We start from the raw sequence: 23268 nt of genomic DNA on the forward strand, positions 1-23268 counted from the left end.
TTTCAAAAGTCTCCGATGCTTTATAAACCGAGTTACAATAACTGTCAAAAATGGATCATATTGATCAACATATCTATCTAAGCTTGTCAGAACTGTCTGTTTTTCCCATTCTTCAATTTGAGGTACATTTTTTTTTATCAAACGGGAACATTTTATTTACTCATAAAACGAAAATACTATTATTTCTGGCTGGAGAACCAATACCATTTTTCATTAAAATGAAATCAATTTTTGAATGGTATCGACCTTAAACTGCGCTACGGCAAAAATTGAGTTCAGATCTTCCTCCTAAGAAGCAATTCGTTTCATTGTTTTTTCATCTATTTCAGTTGGTGTTTTCAAACTGAACGTGCAACAATTATTCAGGACGTACCTTTTTCCTACTCAGAACAGCTTTGGGAACTAAATAAATTTGCACCAAACGGGAATTATAAAATATAACGCCCATTAGATTTGTATCCACAACGCAGCAGCTAACTTTTCCTGTTTCCCTTCCGAGAGGTTACATGGTAAGCCAATGTCTAATTAAAAAGGAAGATTTTTGCCGAGGGGGCGCAGATACAAGCCGATAATCAACTAAGCCGAAAGCAATCAAAGTATAAGCAATACATTGGCTGGAAAAAAATAATAGCAACCTTTGTCTTTATCAACGCCTCCCGCAAATTTTCAAACACTGGTTAAATTTAAAAGTGCACTACAAGTATAAGATGGCCGCTTTTTTATCTATTTAACCGTCGCAAAACTGTATTGCATAATTTTTACAATCAATCATTGCCTAAACTGCGCTAATTAAACTTCAAAAGAGCTAGTTTGTTTTTAAATATCATCTTTCTTACATACGTCATAACTGTTTCCCTCTTAATAGACTGTAGTCTTTTTTCAGCTCTTCAATTTTAATCACACTGTTTACCTTGTCATTTGGCACATCCTTTGTCCCTATCGTCAAAGTAGTCCCTAAATCTGTCTCCGTCCTCTCAAAACCTAATTCTCAAAATCCGCGCCCACTTCAATTGCATTCACATTTCAGTTCGTGCTGGCACTCTAAAAGATTGATGGAAAATTGAACACAGGTAAATTAATACATTATCACTATTCTGTACTAATTTAGCGTATTATTATTTTTTTTGAAATGGTTGAGCATTAAGAAAAAATACTAGTAAAGTATATGGAAACAAAACTTTTGGGGTGCATTCATAAAACTTTTTTTTCAGTAAAATACCAGATCAGAAATCTGAAATCTTTAATAATTACTTCAATTGAAAAGCAAGGGTTTAAAGAAATAATTTTCCCTAAGCTAGAACAAACATTTAAAAAAATAAAAAACTTTATTTAATTTTTTGATGTTATTTGGTTTTGAGGAGAAAAAATATTCATATTGTCAACATATCAGTTTTCAATCAAAGCCCGGGCTGTCGCCGCAGAGACAATTAACGCTATTTCAGGCCCTGATCAATGGCCACTTAGCCATGATCAGGAAGAAAACATGGATAAATTTCGGAATTAGCGCTGAATTATCTCTGAAACAGTGCTAAAATCTCTGCCTTGAATTAGCCCTGCAACTTCTCTGAAACAGCGATGAATGTGAGATCCAGCACTGATGTATCTCTGAAAAAGCGCTAGTTTTTGGAATAGACATTGTCAGCATTATTTATCCAAAATTGAGTGCTGCTAATTAAACATAACAAGACTGCTCGTATCAAGGCAAAACCCTGAATGTGCCGATTGGTTTTGAAGGTCTATCGAGCAGCAATAACATGAAAAAATTAATTGTAATAACATAAAACTAAAATTTAACAAGACTGCTTGTTTCAGGGCGAAGCCCTGAATGTTCCGACTGCTTTTTAAGGTTTATGGAGCAGTAATAGGTTTGAAAAGTTAAATGTAATAAAAAAAATGAATTTTTTTTTCAATTTGAAATTTTTAAAATCAAAATCATCCCCCCACACGCCTTATAAAGTACAAAGGATAAATTTTCCTCCTTATAACAAATCAATTATGGCAAATAAACTTCTTTCAACCAATTTGGAACAATTTCTAAGACGGATAAAATCTCCGCTTACGCGTTAATACCTCGAAACATATCGCGCGTTAATTGTCCCAAATTGGCCAAAATTGCAATCTTTAAACCCCCGTTACATTACAAAAAATAATTTCAGATGAAATAAATTTTCACATTAAGGCTCAGGACAACAATACCTTTTGAATGATATTTAAAAAAACTCGTCAAAAATGGCTAGTTAAAAAGTCGAATTTTGTCTGAAGAAAAAAGCCACCCGAGCACAAATATTCCGTTACTTTCGTATCGAAAGTCGGAACAAAAAAATTGAGACTTTGTGAAAATCATCCCCCACATGCCATATTAAGTAGAAAGTGATCGATTTTGCTCCTACCAACAAATCAATTATGGCAAATAAGCTTCCTTGAAATAATTTGAAAAATTTTCTGAGACGGATTAAATCTCCGCTTACGCGTTAGTAGCGCGAAATATATCGCGCGCTAATTGTCCCCAATTAGCCAAAATTGCAATTTTTAAACCCCCGTTACTTTACAAAAAATAATTTCAGATGAAATAAATTTTCACATTAAGGCTCAGAACAACAATACCTTTTGAATGATATTTAAAAAAACTCGTCAAAAATGGCTAGTTAAAAAGTCGAATTTTGTCTGAAGAAAAAATCCACCCGAGCACAAATATTCCGTTACTTTCGTATCGAAAGTCGGAACAAAAAAATTGAGACTTTGTGAAAATCATCCCCCCACACGCCTTATAAAGTACAAAGGATAAATTTTCCTCCTTTTAACAAATCAATTATGGCAAATAAGCTTCTTTCAACCAATTTGGAACGATTTCTAAGACGGATAAAATCTCCGCTTACGCGTTAATACCTCGAAACATATCGCGCGTTAATTGTCCCAAATTGGCCAAAATTGCAATCTTTAAACCCCCGTTACATTACAAAAAATAATTTCAGATGAAATAAATTTTCACATTAAGGCTCAGGACAACAATACCTTTGGAATGATATTTAAAAAAACTCGTCAAAAATGGCTAGTTAAAAAGTCGAATTTTGTCTGAAGAAAAAACCCACCCGAGCACAAATATTCCGTTACTTTCGTATCAAAAGTCGGAACAAAAAAATTGAGACTTTGTGAAAATCATCCCCCACATGCCATATTAAGTAGAAAGTGATCGATTTTGCTCCTACCAACAAATCAATTATGGCAAATAAGCTTCCTTGAACCAATTTGAAAAATTTTCTGAGACGGATTAAATCTCCGCTTACGCGTTAATAGCGCGAAATATATCGCGCGCTAATTGTCCCCAATTAGCCAAAATTGCAATTTTTAAACCCCCATAACTTAACAAAAAATGATCACAAGCAAAATATCTTTTCAAATTCAAGTTCAGGACAACGATAAATTTTGAATGATATTAAAAAATTCGGTAAAAATGGCAAGTTAAAAAGTCGAAATTTGTCTGAAACAAAAACACCCCGAGCACAAATATTCCGTTACTTTCGTTACGAAAGTGGGAACAATAATCATCGCTGTTTCAGACCCTGATCAGTGGTCACTTATCCATTATACGAAAATTTGTCACACTGATTTATGATATAATTCTGAATCAAGGATGACCATCCCTGCGTCTTCAATCCGGGTGTGATTGCGTAATTGAAAATTACATTTTGGGTTTACTGATCTGGTCCACTGTTTCGGGTTACTAAAAAACCAATTTATCGACCTACCACCAAAGTTTTTCCACAGTATGAGAAACTCCACTTTTTGTTCCGGTCACCATCTTAGAATTGGGGGGAATTATCAAGTAGGGTGGTGGAGTATTCTTTCCTGCCAATTTTGACTGTAGTTTTCACTACTGCGAAGAAAGCTCAATGGGTTGAGAGAAGTACTCTAACAAAGCCTTCGCAGTCGCTTTTCCAATTCTGAAGATATGCTTCAAAAACATTCACTAATTGTCGTGAAATTTCTAGAGTCAAGAAAGTTTTTAGTCAAGCTTCAAATTTTTGAGACCCCCCCCACCCCTCTCGAGAAAATCCTAGATCCGGCTTTGGTTCAGATACAGATTTTTACTTTATCTCAAACTAGTTTTAGTATTTTTTGCAGTACTTTTAGATATTATTAGTTTAATTTCAACACACTAATGCAACCCATTAAAATGGTAGAGTTTGACAAGAAATGTAATTTTCGAATTTTTTAAAATAAGATTTCATTAAGTTTTTTTGAAATGTGACGCATTGTTAGAGACGGTGCCCATTACTTTTATGATTAAGTGCTGAAATCGCTTGTATGCTGCATTTTGTAAGCGTGAGCTCGTTTAAAATAAACATTACCTAATTGTTTTTGAGTTACTATCCTGTGGGTTGGATTTATGACTGGTTAGCTAAAATCAGTTTTTTTATTAAGTAGTTTTTTACGAACATCGCCGTTCAATTCTTCATCGACAGCTAGACCTGGGTGCTGGAGGCGATGATGAAAAGGTTATTCACACATTGGGCTACTCACGCACTTCCTCCCTGTCAATGTTTTTGGCACATTTCGCCCGTCACACGTTTAACCACCAAACGTTTCGCCCCTTAGACTAATTGCAGTCGGGCTGATACGTAGTCAGTCGGTGATATTTAACAAAAATGAACACGGCTGCTCGTAGCATTACTGACATTTTATAACTTGTCGGGAGAAAAAAAACACCACGAGCACAAACAGTCACTTTTTCGCTTCCGTCCAAGTCGGAACAAAAATGCTTGAAATCATATATTTGTTATTCAATTGATGGATATTTTTGAGGAAGAATACTGCAGATACGTAAAAAGGGAAGACGGAACAGTCAGGACGTTACCCTGATACGAGCAGTCCCGTTTACTATTTAATGACATACTGTTAGTGAACCGTCAATCAGCTCAGAAAAACTATTTATTCAAGTTCTATTGCAGAAACTCTTCTATTGCTATCTGATATTTTTTTGTTTTAACATCACCATCTGACCTGTATCAAGCAGCGCAGCAGGATGGTTGCAAGAAAATGCAAAGCATGTCCCCACTTTCCTTTTAGGATTTTCTTTGAAGGGAAGTGGGACAGCGGATTTGATCGGATGCATGCTATCATTCGACTACTTCCATCATTTAAATAGGCAGCAGACGCCCTTGAGAGGTTTCATTTGGTTAACCATCAGCTGATCCCAATTCAATTACCTCACACAAGGGGATCGGCAAAATAAGTTACAACTAGACATATCTTTTGAATGGAAAATATTATCAAGGGACAACTTTATTTGGTCATAGTGGCTTTTCAGATACTTTTTAGAAAACAATATTTGCCCTTTCAACAACTTCATAGACATAACCAGTAGCATGCCGGAAAAATGCAGATTGTTTCTGCACTGGGTGGTTTTTTTTCTCCGGGCAAAATTCGAATTTTTTACGTAGTCATTTTTGGCATAATTAACGCGTCAGTGGCCATTTAAAATGACTCAAAATTTGCTTCAATTAAATAGAGGTGTTTTAGTTGTTTTAATTAATACGTTACAATATATTTTAAAAAAAGCACTTTGGACTTATAAGGCACGTGGGGAGTTGATACTCAAAAAACCCTGATACAAGTGTTCTTATTAATTTTTTTAAAAATTTTTTAACAACCAGTGGGAAATTGACTCCAAAGATAACTTATCTAAAAAGGGGTAAACGCAATAGCATAAAACAAGCAAACAATTCCGGTCGAATATTTTTGTCGAATATACTTTTCGCCCAATATACATAGCCCCTCTTTGTCAGACCCATCTCTCTCGCTGTCATCACCCACGCAATCAAGGCCACACCATTTATCAAAAAAAATTAAAAAGGAAAAATCACACGAAATGTAACAAAAAATATTGCGAAGTGAAAGATGGAATAGAAAATAAGGAAACCACTTTAAAAAAAACAACAGCCAAGTCAATCCTAGTTTATTGTGGCAATTCTATCTTCATAATTTGGCCTACTTCATTCTTTTTCTATTGAAATTATGAATGACTATCATTTGTTTTAGCGTAAATCAAAAATTGATAATATACAAATTTATGTTTATATACATTTGTTGGGCTCGTTCTGATGTAAAATGCTCAGTGATTGACCTCGTAGTTTCGGTGAAAATTTTGACTGACTTAATGAAACTAAAATGAACCAGCTTCGTAGAACTTTAGGCACCAAATAAATCAAATAGAAATCGAAGCTACGTTTTTTCGAATTGTTTTTGGAATCTTGTTAACAATTTCCCCCATATTGCAAACGGGGGGGGGGGAGAGATTGTTAACAGGGTACAAAGTTCGTACATGCTTAACTGTTTACTTTTTTCTTTATGGGGAGTGGGGAGATTCGTAACAAGGCGCGGGGGGGGGGGAGGATTATTTAACAAGATCCGATTTTTGACTAATTTTAGATCAGATAGCAACAGGAGCTTGGAATTTTCATTTTTTTTGCTTTGTCCAGATAATATAAATCAAATACTCCACGCCGCCCAAAAATCGCTATTTTAACTGAAAACTGATATGGAAATGCATGATTGGCTTCTTTACACAGATTAAAATATGATTTTAAAACATCTAGCAGGGAGGACGACTCTGTGAAAAGGAGCAATATTTTCTCACATTTTTGTTCTGACTTTCTGCTCGGGGTGGTTTTTGTGCTCGTGGTGGTTTTAGTGTGCAGACAAATTTTGACTTTTTACTTAGCCACTTTTGACGGAAATTTTCTACATTATTCAAAAAGTATTGTTGTCCTGAACTTATATTTGAAATTATATTTCACGTGTGATCATTTTTTTTGCAAATTTATGAGGTTTTAAAGATTAACATTTTGGCAAATTTGGGACAATTAGCGCACGAAATACTTCGCGCTGTTAACGCGTAAGCAGATAATTAATCCATCTTAGAAATCGTTCCAAATTGGTTGAAAGAAGCTTATTTGCCATTATTGATTCGTTACTAGGAGCGAAATCTGTCACTTGGCGTGTGGGGGGATGAGTTTCACACACAAAAAAAATAAAATAAGTTTTTTTTCTTAAAAAAAACTGTTTTTCTTTATGCTTTGTTTAATTTTTCCATGTTATTACTGCTCCATAGACCTTAAAGGGCAGTTGGAACATTCAAGGTTTCGCCCTGATACGAGCAGTCTTGTTCAAGTCTTAAAGACAACTGTAGTCAATTATTGCCGGTAGTGATAATGATTGTTTTAGCTATTTTGGGAATTATCTTGATAAACGATCTTATCTGACTCAAATCAAACCTCTCGATGCCAAAAATGGATTCGCAAATGTTCATTTAAAATTTATGCGAGTGATGTTTTTTCGTTAAACCCACAATTATTTATAGATAAATCAGAAAACGGTTCTGGAGTTTAAATGGGGTACCATGTTTTTAGCAGTCTGATCTTTTAGCAGACTCAAAACGACTGATGAGTCAGAAAGCGCTTTTCCAACGCTGCATTGGCTATTACCGACCGCATATTGGATTTCGCTCGGCAGGTTTGAAGCTAGGAATCAGGGCTGCCCTTAATTTAAACAGCAGACCAATTTCTACTAGACCTATTTCAAAAGATTGATTTGCTAGGATACCGGTTGATAGTTTTTAAAAGAAACCGTGATATAATAGTCTTGAAGGGCAAAACTCACAGCAAACTCTTCGTCCTTTTGCGGTATCAACCTATCATCTACCAGTTGAATGACATTCGCCTGCAAACATAATCAGTTTTCAATTTATTGTTGTTCCGACTTTCGATACGAAAGTAACTGAATATTTGTGCTCGAGGTGGTTTTTTTTCTTCAGACAAATTTTGACTTTTTAACTAGCCTATTTTGACGTGGTTTACAGACTGGCTTTTTGGCCAATTTAGGACAATTAACGCGCGATATATTTCGCTATTAACGCGAAAGCGGAGATTTAATCCGTCTTAGAAATCGTTCCAAATTGGTTGAAAGAAGCTTATTTGCCATAATTGACTTGTTACAAGGAGCGAAACTTATCATATTACAGTTTATATAGCGTATGGGGATGTTTTTCATAAAAAATCAAATTTAGGGAAAAAATTTATTTTATTTTCTTACATTCAATTTTTTTTGTTTTTACTGCTCCATAAACCTCAAAAGGCAGTCGGTACATTCAGGGCTTCACCCTGATACGAGCAGTCTTGTTCCGACTTTCGATACGAAAGTAACGGAATGTTTGTGCTCGGGGAAGGTTTCTTTCTTCAGACAAAACTCGACTTTTCAACTAGCCATTTTTGACGAGTTTTTTAAATATCATTCAAAAGGTATTGTGGTCCTGAGCTTAAATGGGAAAAACTTTTTCTTCTGAAATTATTTTTCGTAAAGTTACGGGGGTTTAAAGTTTGCCAATTTGGCCAATTTGGGACAATTAAGGCGCGATATATTTCGAGGTATTAACGCGTAAGCGGAGATTTTATCCGTCTTAGAAATTGTTCTAAATTGGTTGAAAGAAACCAATTTGCCAGAATTGATTCATTACAAGTAGTGAAACATAATCCTTTGCACTTTATATGGCTTGTAGGGAGATGACTTTCTTAGAAAAAATGTCAAATTTTAGAACTTTTTTTTCTTTTTTTAATACATTTAATTTGTTAATGATATTTATGGTATTACTGCTCCATAAACCTTAAAAGACAGTCGGAACATTCAGGGCTTTGTCCTGATACGAGTAGTCTTGTTATGTTTTGATTTTTCATGTTTTAACTACTCTGTTTTTGTCAGGTTGATAGAGGTTTGTTGATAAGGCATGATATACACGTTTGACCCAATCCTAATTGACTTTTTAAGAGTTTGAATAATTTATGCGTCTTTTTGCTGAAAAAAATCCGTTTTTACTGTTTCTGCTAGGAAAGTGTTCTGCTAAAAAATTGCCTTTAAATGCAAACCGCTTTTGTTCGTAAAGGTAAATTTAAATCCGCCATTTAGTAGTTTTTTACGTGGCGGGATGCTGAAAGCATTTATTCTAGAGTACATGGAAATTTTTAAAAACTTCGTTTCAACTGGCAAATTGTCAATCAGGCAGCTAAATTACTGCTTGAATCGGATAATGTCTTCGATGATCAACTTAAAACCTACTCGTTCATTTTTGATAAATTACTTTCAAAAGCATTAGACGTTAACGGATTTTGGTAGACAAAAAAAAACAAAAAATGGGGAACTTGAATTATCCCCTCGCCAACATCCCCTTTAAATTATGAAAAGTAAACAACTACGTAATCAGCGTCTAGCAACAGCAACATGAAAAAAATTCCAAGTTTTCCTGAATTGAATTTGTAACCATTTCAAAACTGCCCGCACTCAGTAAAAAGAGAAAATAATAGATTATGATGGATTTTTATTGTCAGTCTTCATACATTTCAAAAAAAAAAACATTATAATTGATTAAAAATTGGTTATAATGTTACTATTTTTCGAAACAAAAAATCCATTATAATCGATTATAATCGACTAGTTTTCGAAAAAATGATTTCTGAAATTTTATTGAATTATAATCCATTTTAATCGATTATAATCCACTTTTATTCAAAAAACGTCATCGTTCATTCCGTTTTATTTTAGTTTTGTTTTGTGTGCTTTTCAGTTGGTTTCTTTTTTTACTGTTTACTGTTTACTGTTTACTTTCTTACTGTTTACTGCTAGGACAGATTGGGGGGAGGGCGGACGCTTTTTTCCAGGGAGTCGACCCCCTGCCTGCCCAAAGAGTTCTCCCTTTGTGCTGTTTTGGGATTTCCTTATTTGGTGACGGACCCTTTTGCCTTTCGCGCCAATAAAAACAAATTTTGAGCTGAAGCGCGCGCCAAAAAAAACGGGAAATTTTTCCAAAAAATGCCTAAAAAAGCCATTTTTGGGCCTGTTTCTTCAAAAGTTTGCCTGCGGCGCACAAAATTGGGCCAAAATAGGGTCTTTTTTGGGAGACCTCGGAAAATCAATTTGGTCGACCTAAAGTCTTATAAAAATCCGCCTCCGCTCGTCGAGAAAATCTCATATCCGCCCCTGGTTTACTGATTTCTAGCTTGATTTTCACTTCTATATTTTCACTGTGTTTTCATGCAGAATAGCTAAATTAAAATCCATTATATTTCATTTTTCTCGAAGATTTAAATTTTGATAGGAAACGGGATTATAATCTTTTATAATAGAATATAATAGATTATAAAAGATTATAAGAGATTTTCGAAAAAAATATAATCAATTACAATTATAATTTATCAAATTCTCATCAAAAATGTTATCATTATAATGGATTATAAATCATTTACACATCTAAAATTGGCGCTTATAATTATTATATATTTTTACTGAAGTTACGATTATAATTATAATATAGTCGATTTTTTCCTGTTTTTACTTAGTGCGGGTGAGTTAAATCGTTATTTACTCAATATAATCCTTTAAATTATTTTGCTTGGAATTGTCACAATTTAGCCAAACTGGCATTTTTCAAACCCAAAATTGACAAAAAAAGATCACAGGTAAAAAAAAAACTTAAAAATTGAGCACACAAGGTCATCTTTTCCAAATGGTACAAAAACTCGATTCAAAAGCGACTAATTAGGAAATTGAAAAATTTTCCTAACAAAGTTTTGCATCTTGAAACACTTGTACCGACCAATTAACTTGCCTAGCTACAAACTGGAGTGGTTTTTGAGTCGGGTTAATTAGTTGCCTACGCAACGCGTTTGTAGATTTTTAGCGCGATTTATTCGTCCTTAAAATTGTCACTTTCGTCATTTTTAAGCTTCATAACTTTTGTCTCAGGATAAGCTTTTACTTTTTTATGGGGCCTAGGAAATTCGACAAGAAATTAGACGACCGTAAAGAAACGGAATTTACGGACAACCAGTATTTACTCAGCCAAAACTCAATTTAAGCCTGTAAACAAATTCCATGCAATTTGCTCGCAAATTATTGTCTAAATTGGACAACCAGTATTTACTCAGCCAAAAGATAATTTAAGTCTGTAAACAAGTTTCACTTAATTTCACGCAAGTTATTGTCCAAACTCCGTTATTTTCTGATCGTCTAATTTGCTTGTCGTCTAATTTCCTAAACCCCTTTTTTCTTAATGAGCGCACGAATTATAATCTGTCCAATTTCAAGAACAAGATTTATATGAAAAAAAAAATAAACTTATGAAAACTGCCGATAAAAAAAACTTTAGAGAAAAAACTCTTGGAACATTCAAGAAAACCTAAAATTTTAAGTTTTTTTAAGAACAAAACATAAAGAAGTAAGACTAATGAGTCAACTTTCACAGACAAAAAAATGAAAAACAAAAACCAAAAAGACTATTTTTTTTCTGATAATTCCAGAAAGCCACAGAAAGTTTGTGATCGCGGTAGAGATACTTTTTATACTTACAAACTGATACTCCGATAAAAACATTGTTGCTTTGAATGCGAACGTTAAAATAACAACCGCACAATCGCTTTATTATTATGAAACTCAGGAATTGGAAGTTTGCAAGTTTAGTCAAATTATTGAATTAAATTACGCGCATTGACAACTTAATCGAGAAAAGTAGAATGAAATGCAAGCGTGAAAAAATCGACGTGAAAAAAGAATCACGAAAGATCTGATTGATCATTTACCAACTAATTGACTGGTGTATGATGCCCAATTGTTTAACTTCTTTAAATGAGAACTAATTTGTTTGACCTACATACTGACTGTTTGTAATTATCATATCGAACCATGAGATAGTTTTTCCTCAGCGCCCACACTCAGACTGAATTGGATTTCTTCAATTTCTTGCTAACCCACCAATGTTCGGCGATAGTGATCAACCTTAGTTTTAGCTAGAGGGTTGGTTCATTGGTCAATTGGTTCATTTTTGCTTGTCATTTTTGTTGACTGGGGACCGGTGCCCATCGCGCATATTTCCAATATAATAATTTTCAGGTGTAGAGCCTCTTGAAAAACTGCCGCTCTAGCCTCGTACTCTCCTTTCTAAGACAAGTGGGTTGCTCTTGTTTATTAGCGTTTTCCCTGTCCACTTCACATGAAAACTGAAGCCGCTAGTTGACATTCTATCATCTTCGTCTCCAAAAACCTCACTTGGTGGTTATAGGAGGACATTAGGGCCACAATGCTCCCTCAGAATAATGGCATGAAAAAATTGCCCAATCCAAGTTTCCCAAGGTGTGTCAGATGTTGGTTTTGGCCAGTAAACGGGAACCCCCAGTAGATGCGGCTTTCTCATCGTGATTCGTAACTGCTGGCTGCGTCATGTAATATGTCTGAATATATCTAAGCTAACAGACTAACTAGGAATAAGAATTGTTAAAAGACTAGAAATAAATTCCGGTAGATAAAATATAAATCGACAATCTATGCTCTAATCTTTCAACACGCACCAGGCAGAGTGAACACAAATCTCATATTCAAGTGTCAATCTCGGGATGGCTGTCCGGACCTTGAAACATACAATTAAACAACAAAGCTAGACATAATGACATAATACAGCCACACCCGCATCCAAGTTTAGGCGTAAATAATCGATTATAACGGATTATTATGATGATTTTTTGACAATTATAATCGATTATAATTACCAAAATTAGGTCCTTAAGGGATTTATAATTGATTATAATCGTGATATTTTCCAAGAGATTATAATCTCTTATAATCGATTATAATTGATTATAGTTCTTACTAAAAACCCTTAAAATGAATTATAATCAATTATAATCGATTATAATCTCTTATTTTGTCAGAATTTTCCTATTTTCGAATTGTATCTTATGGGTTATTATTTTTGTGTCATTAAGAAAATCTCTAAAAGAGAGATCTCTTGAACACTTTGGTTCATCTGAACACAAAGTTTTACCACGAAACAAAAGTTTCACAGAGATCCTTTCATATGACTGGAAAGGTTCTTGCGGTAGATGAAAGATAATTTTTCCGAATCAATCAAAAAACTAAATCAATTTGCTGATGTTTTGGTGTTTATAAAAGCTTAAAATATGCATCACAAAACATTTCTAATGGGGAACAAGTGAAAAAAAAAACTTATAAATATGAATTAATTGGAATTTTTTGAAAAGTTTTTTCTCATTTTTCATAGGAGCCAACGCCCACAAAAAGCATAAAATATAAGCAATTTAGATGCAACTTCGAAGACAAAAATGGACAAACAAAAGGGATTATAGTCAATTATAATCGATTATAATGGATTTTTGTGCAAAACTAACGAAATAGAAGTTTGAATAAAAATAATGGATTATAATCAATTATAATCGATTATAATTGTATCGAAAAATAGACGAATAAATGATCGATTATAATGGATTATAATTAATTATAATTTGATTTGAAAAAAAAAGAGATTATAATCGATTATTAATTGATTAAAATCGATTGTTTCTCAATTTTAGTGAGACTGGTACTAAAATCGTGATATAATCGATTATTAACGCTTGAAACTGGATGCGGGCAGCTTAACACGGTACGCTGTGCCGTACCATAGAGACAATTTCGCGCTAATAATGCGTACGCGGAGATTTAATCTGTCTTTGAAATTGTTCTAAAATGACTGAACGAAGCTTGTTTGCCATCATTGATATTTTACTAGGAGCGAAATGTAATACTTCGTACTTTACATGGCGTGTGGGGGGATGATTTTCAAAAAAAAAATCTAAAATTTAATTCATTTTTTTTCATTTTATTTTAATACATTTAATTTTTTTCAATTTATTTTTTGCTCCATAGACCTTAAAAGGCAGTCGGAACATTCAAGGCTTTGCCCTGATACGAGCAGTTTTGTTTTGACTTTCATAATGAAAGTATTGGAATATTTGTGCTCTGTGTGGTTTTTTTAGACAAATTTCGGTTTTTTAGACTTTTAACCAGCCATTTTTGACGGATTTTTTTATCAATCAAAAGGTATTGTTGCCCTGAGCTTAATATTGTAGAGATATTTTATCTGAAATTTTTTTTTAAAGTTATGGGGGTTAAAAATTACCATTTTGGCCAATTTGGGACAATTAAGGCGCGATAAATTTCGCGCTTTTAACGCGTTAGCGGAGAATTAAACAGTCTTAGAAACAGTTTCAAATCGGTCGAAAGAAGCTTTTTTACCATGACTTATTTGTAACAAGGGAAGTAACACTACATCATTTTGTACTTCATATGTTGTGTGGGATGATGATTTTCACAAAAAAAAATCTCAAATTTTATTTTTAACAATTTCCTTTTATTTCATTACATTAAATTTTCTATGTTATTACTGCTCCATAGATTTTAAAAGGCAGTCGGAACATTTAGGGCCTCACCCCGATACGAGCAGTTTTGTTTTGATGAGTCTCAATGACGGGCAAATAATGGAAAAATATATTATCACTTACATTGTACGCATCTTCAAATTAATCTGTATTCATTTTGCAAAACTATATTTTTTCATTGCTGAAGACTTTCCCGCACTGACAGAAATGGTTTCCGGTCGATTTAAATTGATTTTAAATCGATTTAAAAGCGATCCAAATTGATTAACCATGGACATTTTACGAACTTAAATGGATTTTAAATCAATTTAAATCGATCTTTTTGAAAATTTTAAATCGATTTAAGTGTCTAAAAAAGCGATTCAAACCGATTTCGATAGATTTTCCGACTCACTAAAATCCACCCGAATCTCACTTAAAACCATCAAAATCTCACTTAAATCCATTTTAAATCGATCTTTTTGAAAATTTTAAATCTATTTAAGTGTGTAAAAAATCGGTTTAAAATATTTTTTTTTTGCTAACAAGGCGAAAAAAACATACCCTTTGAAAAATTGTTGGAAATTTTTATTCTCGATTTTTAAATGTAAACACTAGTGCCAGATGTTATAGAATTTAATGAAATTATCCACATAAATCAGTTTCAAGCACGAAAAAAGGCAATGAAATTATAGAAAATTGTTGTAAAACAGATCTTGCAAAATCCTATGTAACAAGCAAGAAAAAGGTCAGAAGAAATTAAATTTTGATCTTGTTAATATGCAATTATATCATAGAAAGATATGATAATGAATCAAATTTTGGGCAAAACTTATAAAACGAATCAAGAGAAGGGTCAATATAGAGAGTTTTTGAACTCAAAATATGCAAGAAAATCAAAGAATTTTATCGATATTGTGGTCTTTTTATTTGGTCTTTTTATGCTACAATACGCTATGGATGTAAAATGAAAAATGATAGGCAATGAATAAATGCAATCAAATTTCGAAACTGATCAAATAAAAAAAAATCGATTTAAATCGATTTAAATCCGTTTTAATCCCCTTCAAATTAAAAACAAAATCAGACTGGAAAAAATGCATTTAAATTGATTTAAAATCGATTCGGATCAATTTTTTTTAGCTGGGATTTAAGATCAATTTAAATCGATTTTAAATCGATCCAAACCAATCTTCATCTTTTTTGTTTTATCTTCGTACTTTTTTCATACTAAAATCGATCTAAAATTAATCAACATACTTTTTTCATACTAAAATCGATCTGAATTTAATCAACGTACTTTTTTCATACTAAAATCGATCCCAATCCATTTTTGTCAGTGCGGGTAAGCTTTCGAACATTTTGGCAATTTAGGTTTTGTCGGCTTTGATTTCGACATGATTGAAATTATGATAGTTTTTTAGCGCAAAAATAGGTTTATCAAGAAAAATTAATATCAGATTGAGAGCCTGAATTTTGTTGAAAAAAATGATTAAAATCTGATGACATAAATTTTGATACCAAATTTGGAAGAAAAATTGAAAACGTCTATTTTGATTTTTTTGTTTCAACTGTGCCTTCATTTTGATTTTCCAGTCTTGATAAGTTACTCAAATTGTGCATGAATTACTGAACTATTGAGCTTGTTTTTTCATTACATCAGCATATACGAAAACCATGCTAAACTGTCTTCGCGCTATAGTTAATTGAAAAAAGATAACGCGCTGCAAAGAATACACTAATTTTTTTGGTACTATTTGACCAACCAACCCTTTAACGTTTCTAGTCGCTTCTTTGCCGCCAATATACACTAAAGTCAATTCCCCGCTAGCCCCCCGCTTTGTTCTTTGATAAGTTTTAAGCAAACCATTTCGTTCCAATTCAAAGTTTGTTTCTGATGCTGATAGAACGGGCGTACAAGACTACAGGGAGTGCCAAGTCATGTTTTTGGCAGAAAGTTTCAATAAAAGCTCAAAACAGCTTGTATGACACGTTTTGTTGTTTTGACAGTGATTTTAAAATGTTGCCACTCGTTGTTGTCGATTTTTTGGCCTTCTTACTGGCCTAGGAAATTAAGATTTAACGATTTTGACCCACCTAAATAGTTCATAAACAGTGTTTCTATTAATGATTATCTTGCTAAAATTGTACAGTCAACTCTAGTTTGTTACTTTATCAAAAATTGCTACGAGTTCGTTGAAAAACAAACGATGCTCGATGAGGATTAACAGTAAACAGTCTAGAAAAGTTCACTTAAGTGCATCATTACATTCTGGAATTTAAGGAATCGATTTTTCAAGGCACCAATGCAATTTTACCATCTAACTGAGGAGATAAACAGTTTCAATCGATGAAGTCTTACTTTTTTCGCTTCCTTCCTTGAATGCATGCGCTTCCACTTTTAGACCAACAGCACAGAAAAACTAAACAATTGTTTGGACGGATAAAAAAGAAAGTGCACTTTGAAACACATATATCTATAGATTTTATAATAAGAATTTGCTGCTTTACTCTTTTATTAGCTGACTCTATGTTGATCGAATTTACCAACCTTTAGATTTTACAATTTTTATGATATAGAAGGTTTCTTAGAGGTATATATTTTCTATGGAAAGGCTTTGGAGGTTTTGAGGTTTTCATGCCTACGAAAGTCGAAAGCTTTCTACAGCTTCCAATTAGTTAGAAAGGTTAACCTTTTAGTTTGACATTTTGCCCAACCTCTATACTTTTGCGGTTTATTGCTAGTCCAAGCCCACGAAAAAAGACACTTTAAATATTAAATCCCACTCAGAGTAACTTTATAATTCTTTAAGACTTGAAAAATCAACATGGACAGAAAGAATCTCATAATGAAAGATGCTAAGTTAAAAAATATATATATTTTTCGAGGGCATCAAGTAGTTCAGAGACAGATCTAAGATTTTCTCGAGGGGGTGGATTTTTAATACGTTTTCAAAAAACTTTTGGGTTCTTTTTTTTAGATTGACCAAATTGATTTTCCGAGCGCTCCCAGAACTCTATAAAGACCCTTAATCTTTTTTCGACAAAATTTTTTCCACCGCAGGAAAATTTTTGAAAGAACCGGTCAAAAATGCTGTGTTTCGGCATTTTTTTTGAAAAATTATGACCCAAAAAAAATCGTTTTTTTTGGCGCATATGTTGGCGCCAAAGGCGCCTTTAGAAAAATGGTAAAAAGTTTGGCAGACAAAACTGGATGTCAGAAAACACAATACCAAAGGGGGACCCTTTTGTGGGTAAGTGGGTCGAATTTCTGAAAGTGCAACGGAGCGTCTGCGCGTTCCCTTCCCCCTAAATCCGCCCCTGAAGTAGTTGTTCTGACCCATCCGAAGGGATGGGGAATGAGAAGGAAATGGATTAACTTGTGTTTTTCCCATCAATTTTGACCACCTCAGAAAAACTTGTAAGGGTTAAATGAGCTATCATATGGAAGCCTAATTAGTCGTGATTCAGATTCCAAAAAAAAACAGAAAGTTTTCTCTGTCGACGAAAGCTGGTCGAATTTTTTTCAGATTAAGTTACATGGAAAATGCACGAAGACCAAATTACACGGCGCAGTTCTGAGTTTATTGAGCATAAATTGTCCATTTTGGCATTGCTATACCGAATTTGACTGCCCTTTCTTTTTTTTGAAAAAAAAACACCGTTTGAAGAACAGAATCTTAAAATTAGAAGTGTGAAAAAAAAACTGAAAATTATTCGACTTTTTATAAATTATTCGACTTTTTATTAACTATGTGCGATATTTTAAAAGCAACGGCATCTATCCTGTTTTTTTATTTTTTTAAGTTCATGTAGAATTCTGTTTTTGTCTCGTGGTCTTTGACGCATGAAAATGTATAATACTTCGTGTGAAGTGATGCGATAGAAATGAGAACTCAAGTAAGCCTTTTCTTTTTGTATTCACTTTGACATATAGCTAAGCTCTTTGTTCGCTCAAATGTGATAATGATTATTACCTCTAGATCACTCTTCAATCATCATCAGGCCGGGTTTTACCCCTCTAAGGCTATAATCAATCTCAAAATTAACCTATACCCCTTAGCTACCCGTTTTGCTAATAACTAAGAAGGCCCACAAGCCCAAATTGATTTTTTCCTCTGAGGGCGGGTACTGGGACGAGACTTATTATAACTTCCCAATCAATTTACAGGAAGCAAATCTTCGTCTTTTTCACTTTTTTACCACATTATTAGAAACGAGATCTAGCTATGCTTCTTCTAACGGTAAAATAGAAAATGAAGCATCGCAAAAAGGGTATTTATACGCTCCAGGCGATGTTCTTTGCTCATGAAAAAAAAAGACTTTTCGCTAGGCTAAAACGCACTGAACAAAGGCCTGCTACTTCCATCCCCTCTATTCAATTCTGGGCGGTTTCTGCACCATAAATTAGGTTCCCCGATAAAGTGACAATAATGCAGGAAAGGTTCAATTTATCAATTTATCCACCAAGATCATAGTTTATTGTCAATTTTAATTCTACTGCCAACATAATTTTGAGCAAGCATCACGCCATTTTGTCTATACACTACTCAAATCGAACAAAAAGATTACTTGTAATTTTTTATCGTAGTAGATTAAGAAAAAACGAGTCCGTCTCTTCAAACGAGGACTATTTTTCTGGCTGTTTTTAGCCAACAATTTCATTTCAATTGTGGCAGACAGTATTCTCAGACCTTCTGCTGCTTTCTGTTTACTTTCGCGTCTTTTTTTCTTCTACTTCGACTTAGTTCTACTTCATCTATAGTACAAGTGCCGTTTCAGCAGACAAGTATAAAAGCAGACCAAGCTAAGTTTCAGAAAATCTTTCATAGATCTGCTTTTTGTCGCCAAAATGTAAAGAATCTTTTCGCCGTCATCTTTTCCAAAATGAGATCATATTAATTAGTATGAAAAACTTGGACAAAAAAATTGCAAAACTGGTCTAAAATTTATTGATATCGTCCTTCAATTACTACACCTACTGGTGAAACAATGAGTTTATTTTTTCTTTTACTTTGACAATTTTGTATAATCAAAAACTCCATAAAACACAAAAACAACCTGCTTTTTTATGGCGGCTACGGTATATTTTTTGAAAAAAAGTGCTCAAGGATTCTATCCTTAATACCCGGTCTGTTCATTGTGTGAGGTACTTATCATAAATAATGTAGGCGATTATTTCTCATGGACCAATTAAAACGAAGGAAAAAAAGAGGAAGTAAAAACTCGAAAAACGCAAGTTCCTTTCATAGTCATTGACGTGAAACTAAATTTACCTTTTCGCTAAATTGGCATTGCGTGGTTTAAATTGCTGCTGAGTCTTTCTATCTAACTGAAGGTTCTCTGCTCCGAGGAAAAACATCATTTTCATTCCAATTCATTTACACGTTTAAAGTATTTTAACCTTATAAACGACCGCAAACCCTGTTCTTAATACCCTTTCTAAAAGGAGTAGTTTAGGGCGGAATTTGTTGCCATTAATAGATTTTTTGTTCGCAGTTTGAACCCATTTCCCGCTTCCAAGCAGTAGTTGCAAAATTTTATAGCTAATTTATACGACCAGCTAATTCTGCTGATTGAATTCGTCTTTCACCAAGTGGCCATTAAGTGTGAGCTGAAACACCTTCATACCGTCCCCGGTAATTTGAAATTATTTCATTTCAGTTTCTACAAAATGTTGCCCGCACTAAATACAAACTATTTCCAATCAATCAAATCACTTTTCAAAAAAGTCTACGGCACTATAATAGATCATTTTTGAAGCCAATTTGATTTGAAATCGCAACTCATTTTTGTCAATGCGGACAACGACCCTCAGTTTTGGTGTGCAAATTAACTTTTCGAAAAAAGTTTATGGAGTTCAGCATTGAAAAGTCTGCTGCAGATAACTTCTGTCGGAAATGATTTGATTGATTTTTTTTTAGTTTAAAAGTTTTATTATTGGCCGATGAACTGACCTCAAATTTAAAAATTATGCACCGTTATATACTGAACTTCAGTGATTTTAATAATTAGAAAAAACATAAATCAATAAACCAAAAGATGGCTGATATGAAATCTTTTATTTAGGGTTTGTTTCAGATCTGACAGAGAGACACATTTTTTCCGTGCTTTTATCTTTTCAACTTTTTGTGTCCTGGAACTATGTTTTATTCGTAAACAAATTGGACCTATGTTTTCGACTTATACACATAGCGCAACAGGTTTCTGACATTTCTGAGTACTCTTGTTTTATCCTATATATATCAATGTTGAACTTTTAGTAAAATTCGAATTGGTCCAATTTGTGTGTTTTGTAGAGAAAAATGGATGCAAGACGGGGCAGTGTGCACGCACCGGCACTGGAGGCGGAGGTGTTCCGTGTGGTGTTTCTAGGAGCACCCAAAGTGGGCAAGACGAGTCTGGTGAAGAGAATGCTGCACAACAAGTACTCCGACTCTTACTCGCCAACTGTCGAGGACAGATACAGGCACGAGTGTATCACCAAAGGTTCGTGAACCAACATATAATGGAGAAACGGTAGTGAATAAACTAGCCAAAGTATGAACAAATGAGCAGAGTATATTAACCAGCTGTTATTTTCGCATCTATTACATAATTTTTAGATAGTTGATTTGTATTGCTGAATTATAGTTCTGCTCGTTTATATACTGATTTAAGTCCAAAGGGGCGGATTCACAGACTATTTCCTGTCTTAATACAGTAATACTGTCTGTTTGTCACGTCAGCTTTTCAGCCGGATAAGTTTGCCCAATTCCTTAGTCCATGAAATAAGCGTAAGGTACGAGTGTAATAAACTACCTTATCTAATGGAATCGGTTATTTATTCCCAAAACTGAACAAGGCTGCTTGTATCAGGGCGAAGCCCTGAACGTCGTGACTGACGTTTAAGGTCTACTGAGCAGTAGTAACATGAAACAAATTAAAAGTATTAAAACAAAATGATTTTTTTTTTAAATGGGAATCGCGCATTAATTGTCCCAAATTGGCAAAAATGGCAATCTTTAAACCCCCATAACTTTGCGAAAAAGGATCACAGGTAAAATATCTTTTCAAGCTTAAGCTCTGAACAACAATAATTTTCGAATGATTTTTTAAAAATCTGTCAAAATTGGCTAATTAAAAGTCAAAATTTGTCTAAAGAAAAAAAACCACCCCAAAGAAATAATATTCCGTTACTTTCGTTTCGAAAGTCGGAACAAAAAAGTGACCTGGCCTTTCAATCTTAATTCAATTTTAAGAACAAACTGTTTTACATACGATCATAGCGACGACTGAACATGGTGTTATCGTCAAAATTGTGCTATCGTTAGTACCAGTCAACAGCAATTAGGACAATGACCTTTAGCGTTAACACTCAATCTGTGTTAATTCGCACAAAAAAGCACTACCACTTAACCTTTTTTAATTACATAAAATTGCATAACTTACCCTTACAAAGAGTTTTTTTTTTTTAAAAAGAGTGTTTTTTGATAGACACTTTTTTTGGTTTTTAACTAATAAGCTCATCTATTTTCAATTTCCTGCTCAAATATTTTCCTCTTAACATTTTATTCTTTTAACGCGTGCCATACTCCGACTCTGAATTTCCGGACATTGCTTCCTTGTTCCCCGGCTCTTTATTTGTTGTTGACGACTTCGAATTTCCACTATCTCCGCTTATTGATGCATCTCCTCGAACGTTCCTTCTAATGTTTTTTTTCGACCAATCTCTGCAGTCCGTTTTCTGTGCGACAATTGCAATTGGCCGGCTACTATTCTCCTCAACTTTGTCCAGTCTGAGTCTCTCCTCCGGGACCTTCCTTATCACTGGGGCTGTTGTCTGTGGTAACGTCTTGAGATCCAACGTTTGGATCCGTTACTTTCTGCTCTCCACCACAACTTCACAACACCGTAGCCCGAGTCGAGATTTTTCACCTAATTTGAAGCAAGATTTGAGCGGTTTGAGCGTTCTTTTTTAGACAATTACGCTCAAAATCTTGCATCAAAATGAGCGGTTTGAGCGGTTTTTGAAATGTTTATCTAAAAAAACCGCTCAAAAACCGCGCAAGATTGGAGCGGTTTTTGAGCGTTTTTTTTTCGATAAACCGCTCAGACCTATCATATCTTGAGCGGTTTTTGACGGGCTCTCGACCCGGGAGAAGCTGGTCCAAAGTCAACAATCAAAGTCATCCCATCTGGTTTTAGTTATTGTTCCGACTTTCGATACGAAAGTAACGGAATATTTGTCCTCGGGGTGGGTTTTTTTTTCTTCAGACAAATTTCGTTTTTTTAACTAGCCATTTTTGACGGATTTTTTAAATATCATTCAAAAGGTATTGTTGTCCTGAGCTTAAATTGGAAAAGATATTTCACCTGTGATCATTTTTCGTAAAGTTATGAGGGTTTAAATGTTGCCATTTTGGCCATTTTGACCAATTTGGAACAATTAACGCGCGATATAATTCGAGCTATTAACGCGTAAGCGGAGATTTAATCCGTCTTAGAATTCGTTCAAAATTGGTTGGAAGAAGCTATCGTTTCAAGGAACGAAATCTATCCTTTTGTACTTTATATGACGTGTTTATATGATTTTCATTAAAAAAATTTAAATTAAAAAAAATTTCATTTTATTTTGTTTAAATTAATTTTTTCAAGTTATTTTTGCTCCATAAATCTTAAAAGGCAGTCGGAACATTCAGGGCTTCGACTTGATACGAGCAGTCTTGTTATATTTGATATTGAAGTAAAATAATACTGGCTAAAATGCGCTGTTAAGTCCGTGACTTGTGCTTGGCCTGGTTTAACTGAGTGAAAAACGTCCACGATCGCGGATTGCAATTTTTCCGAGCGTCAATCGTCTTATCTACCACGATCGCCCGCTTCACGCTCATGTCGTTCTGATATTGATTGTCCTACAGGTCTAATTCTCGACATCTTTCATTTTGTTTTTTGATTATACAGTCTCGCAACTCTCTTATTTTGCAACTCGATTCGTCAGGCCTGCTAGCCCTTTACAACTGGAGATTTTCACAATCTTACATCCCATAGGGTC

General features: G+C 34.1%; 1 protein-coding gene across 8 annotated transcripts in view; it reads left to right on the forward strand.

Moving 5' to 3' along the window:
* Positions 1–241: 241 nt before the first annotated feature.
* LOC134843678 (ras-related protein Rap-2a-like) overlaps positions 242–23268 on the forward strand; it is a 49146-nt gene continuing 26119 nt past the window's right edge. Inside the window, exons 1-3 of one of the 8 annotated variants that reach the window (XM_063859938.1) lie at positions 242–509; positions 884–1070; positions 20534–20723. In XM_063859938.1, coding sequence (XP_063716008.1) covers positions 20540–20723 — 184 coding nt within the window. In that variant the 5' untranslated portion in view covers positions 242–509; positions 884–1070; positions 20534–20539. Of the gene's footprint in view, positions 510–544; positions 1071–18077; positions 18135–18176; positions 19874–20533; positions 20724–23268 lie in introns of those variants that run through there. The other 7 variants (XM_063859953.1, XM_063859920.1, XM_063859946.1 and 4 more) reach the window with 7 other exon arrangements.

Source organism: Symsagittifera roscoffensis, chromosome 1, assembly GCF_963678635.1.
Source record: "Symsagittifera roscoffensis chromosome 1, txSymRosc1.1, whole genome shotgun sequence".
NCBI classification, from domain to species: domain Eukaryota; kingdom Metazoa; phylum Xenacoelomorpha; order Acoela; family Convolutidae; genus Symsagittifera; species Symsagittifera roscoffensis.